The sequence below is a fragment of the Lupinus angustifolius genome, chromosome LG16 (genome assembly GCF_001865875.1).
Source record: "Lupinus angustifolius cultivar Tanjil chromosome LG16, LupAngTanjil_v1.0, whole genome shotgun sequence".
NCBI classification, from domain to species: domain Eukaryota; kingdom Viridiplantae; phylum Streptophyta; class Magnoliopsida; order Fabales; family Fabaceae; genus Lupinus; species Lupinus angustifolius.
In genome coordinates, this window is record NC_032024.1 from 10,551,370 (window position 1) to 10,555,603 (window position 4,234).

Consider the following 4,234-nt stretch of genomic DNA (forward strand, 5'->3'; position numbering starts at 1 on the left):
AGAAATTGAATCTGTTTGTGCTATCTGAGTTGTTTTAATCGATTAAATTACTTGCGTTAATCGATTATTCTTTCTGTGTTAATCGATTAAACTGGTAGTTTTTTAGCATTGCATGTTGTTTGCGAAAAGCGGATACTTTGACCGCTACACCTATTCAACCTCCCCCTTCTAGGTGTATTTTAGCCACTGATACCTAACATTTGATACGACATCGTCCTGAAATGGACAATTCTTCAGAACTGATCGGTCATATATCCTTGCTAGGAATAATTTATTTTTGGTGCGTTCAAATCGGCTTGTTATAGGACTGGTACTCTTGGTTATTTCATAATAGTTTATTGGGAGGATATTGGTGTAAGGATGGGTGAAATAAGAATAACATTCATACATTGAGATTAGGGATATTGATCCTCATTATCCGAGTTAAAACATTATTCATCATTGTGCATTATGTCTATGATCTATATTGTATATATTATGCGTGTCTGTCTGGATGTGATATTCCATGTAATTCCACGCCGTCAATGAATAATATTCATTAGATGTCGTACTCTCTTATCTTTTCTTTTCTTTTCTTTCTACTTTTCTTCGGTTCGCATTCTTGTTTAGATGGACCATATCGCGAGGATTCAGAGCTACCGATTCTGGATGACCAAGAAGGGGACATAAAGTAGTGACAGACACCGATACACCTACACAGGCCCTTGTGCCTTAGAGTTGGAGATGGTTTGTGATGACTTTACAATGCGCTTCCCTTCATAGCATGTGAACTTGGAGGCTTCTTTCACCTTACCTGCTCGGAGATTTGCACCTACTACACCATCCATTCAGTCTATGATTCCTCACGGACCCACTGATGTTGGACCATCTACTAGGAGACAGAGTAGAGATGATGTGCCCAATTCCCCACTGGGTAAGAGAGCTACTATAGGGACGTTGCCCGATCTTCAGGCAGATGCGGGAGTGGGAAGAAAGTCATAGGGTTCGTCCAACAACCTAGAAGAGGAGCTGGAAGCCGAAGAGGAAGACTGTGTGGAGTTGGTCTGTATAGAGGACTCCATTGAGGTGGTCGACCTCTCTTCTGATTCTGAGACGGAGGAGGATCCCAACGAGGGTCCTAGTATACCCGCTAACCCCGGAGCTAGTCACTAGTGGTCATTTCCATTTCTAGTTGCCTTTGAGGCGAGTATCTATGTAGGGTATTTTGGATGTTTTGAATAAACCAGACTATTGTATATATTTTCAGCTTTGACCAGGATGTACTCCACTTTGTTTTTGTATAAACGTTTTCAATTGTTTTCAATAAAGAATTATTCCACGATATATATATTAAGTGGCTTTCGGTTACCACTAGGTAATTATTGTTGTCTTTTCCGTATTTTAGGTTACTTAACATGATGTCCCGAAAAGGAGTCAAATGTAAATGAAGAAGTTTGACATTACAAAAAATAATTTACCCATTTTTGGGCAATATTGTTGGAGTAATTTTCGGGGTGTTATAACATGGTATCAGAGCTCAAGTATTTATGAAACCAAAAGCACCAGTGCCAACCAAATGAAGAAACTCTTGAAAGATGAAGCTCAAGTATTTATGTTGCTGGCATCATTGGAGAAGAATGGTGGATAAGAGATTCAGAACCTACCTGTGGTTAGGGATTTCTCCGAAGTTTTTCCTAATGATATTCCTAGTTTACTCTTGGTACGAGAGATATAGTTTGTTATCGATTTGATTCCTGGAACTGGACCGATCTCTATAGCTCCCTATAGGATGGCACCATTGGAGTTAACGGAGTTGAAGAAGCAATTAGAAGACTTGCTATGGAAACAATTTTTCAAACCTAGTGTTTCACCATGGGGTGCTCCGATGCTATGTGTGAAGAAGAAGGATGGCAATATGCGGCTGTGTACTGATTGATGACTTGGTAGATCAACTAAGAGGAGCTATCGTGTTTTCAAAGATCGATCTTCGGTCAGGATACCACCAAATACGTGTGAAGTCATAGGATATTCCAAAGCTGCTTTTAGGATGCGATATAGGCATCACGAATATCTCGTGATGCCATTTGGTGTAACAAATGCTCCTGTAGTATTCATGGATTACATGAATCAGATTTTTCATCCATACCTTCACACATTTGTGGTCATATTTATCGATGATATCCTGATTTACTCGAAAGATCAGGAGGAACATTCAAAACATCCGAGGATAGTGTTGCAGATTTTGAAAGACAACCAACTTCATGCCAAGCTACCAAAGTTAGAATTTTGGTTAGAATTAGTGAATTTTATTGGGCATGTGATATCAAGCGAAGGAATTGCTATAGACCCTACTAAAGTAGGAACGGTGATGGAATGGAATTCTCCAAAATCTGTAACGGAGATTAGAAGCTTCCTCGGTTTAACAGGATACTATCAGAAGTTTATTGAAGGATTTGCGAAGTTGGCATTGCCACTGACTATGCTAACCAGGAAAGATAAGACTTTTGTCTGGACGGCGAAATGTGAAGAAAACTTTCAAGAATTGAAGAAAAGATTGACTATAGCACTTGTGTTGATTCTACCGGACCCGAAGGGAAACTACAACGTGTATTGTGACGCGTCTAAACAAGGCATGAGTTGCATGTTGATGCAACAGCAAAAGGTGGTAGCTTATGCTTCAAGACAATTAAAGATACATGAGAGAATTATTCGACGCACGACTTGGAGTTGGATGTGATCGTATTTGCTCTCAAGATCTGGAGACATCACCTCTACCGAGTAACATTTGAAGTGTTCAGCGATCACAAAAGCTTCAAGTATTTGTTCAACCAAAAGGAGCTAAACATGAGGCAGACACGATGGATTGAATTCCTTAAGGACTATGACTTTGATCTTCAGTACCACCCTAAGAAGGCTAATGTGGCGGCTGATGCCTTGAGTAGGAAGTCTCTGCACATGTCAACCATGATGGTCAGGGAGATGGAATTGATTGAGGATATCTAGAATTTAAGCTTCGCGGTGCAAGTAAAACCTAAGAGTTTCACTTTAGGTATGCTTACAGTAACAAATGAATTTCTGGAACAAGTAAAAAGGTTGCGAAGTTCTGATCTAGAACTGCAAGAGAAGATAACCTTGTTGGCTGAAGGAAGAGCCCTAGAATTTCAAGAAGGAACTGATGGAGTGTTGCGATGCAGGAATCGAGTCTGTGTGCATAGAGACCCTAATTTTAAAATGGCAATCTTGGATGAAGCCCATAAGAGCAAACTAAGTATTCATCCTAGAGCTACCAAGATGTATCAGGACTTGAAGAAGATGTTCTGGTGGTCCAGTATGAAGAGAGAAGTAGCAAAGTACGTCTCGCGCTGCTTAACGTGTCAGAAGGCAAAGATCGAACACATGCGACCTGAAGGAGAACTCCAACCTTTGGATATCCCCGTTTGGAAATGGGTTAGCATTGCAATAGATTTTGTGAGCAGATTTCCTCGGACTCAAAAGGGTTATGATGCAGTTTGGGTGATAGTGGATCGTGTGACGAAGACAGCTCACTTTCTACCCATTAATATGAAATACTCATTGGAACAGCTAGTGAAGTTATACATCAAAGAAATTGTCCGACTGCATGGTATTCCTACAAGTATCATCTCGGATAGACACCCATGTTTCACTTCGAAGTTGTGGAATGGTTTGCAAACAGCCTTGGGTACCAAATTGAGTATGAGTTAAGCTTACCACTCGCAGACGAATGGTCAATCTGAACAGACTATCCAATCTTTGGAAGACTTGCTGAGAGCATGTGCATTGGAACACTCTGGAAGTTGGGCGAACTATCTACATATGATAGAGTTCACCTACAATAACAGCTTTCATTCGAGTATCGGCATGGCGTCGTATGAAGCTCTTTATGGCAGGAAGTGCAGAACACCATTGTATTGGTTTGAAGCAGGGGAGAATATGATACTAGGACTCGATGTGGTTCAGCAGATGACGGAAAAGATTAGAATGATAAAGGAAAACATTAAGGCAACTCAGAGTAGCCAGAAGAGCTACTATGACAAAAGGAGGAACCCTCTCAGTTTTTAGGAAGGGGATCATGTCTTCATGAGGGTGGTTTCGACAACTAGCGTTGGCAGAGTACTTAAAGCCTGTAAGCTTACCCCTAAATTCATAGGACCATACCAAATCCTTAGAAAAGTCGGACCAATAGCTTACCAAATAGCTTTGCCACCTTTATTATCGAACCTACATAATGTCTTCC

General features: G+C 40.6%; 1 protein-coding gene across 1 annotated transcript; it reads left to right on the forward strand.

The window, feature by feature from the left end:
• Positions 2,057 to 2,982, forward strand: LOC109329303 (uncharacterized mitochondrial protein AtMg00860-like). Its single transcript, XM_019562981.1, has 2 exons — positions 2,057 to 2,641; positions 2,734 to 2,982. The coding sequence occupies exons 1-2, from the start codon at positions 2,057 to 2,059 to the stop codon at positions 2,980 to 2,982; spliced, it is 834 nt and encodes a 277-aa protein (XP_019418526.1).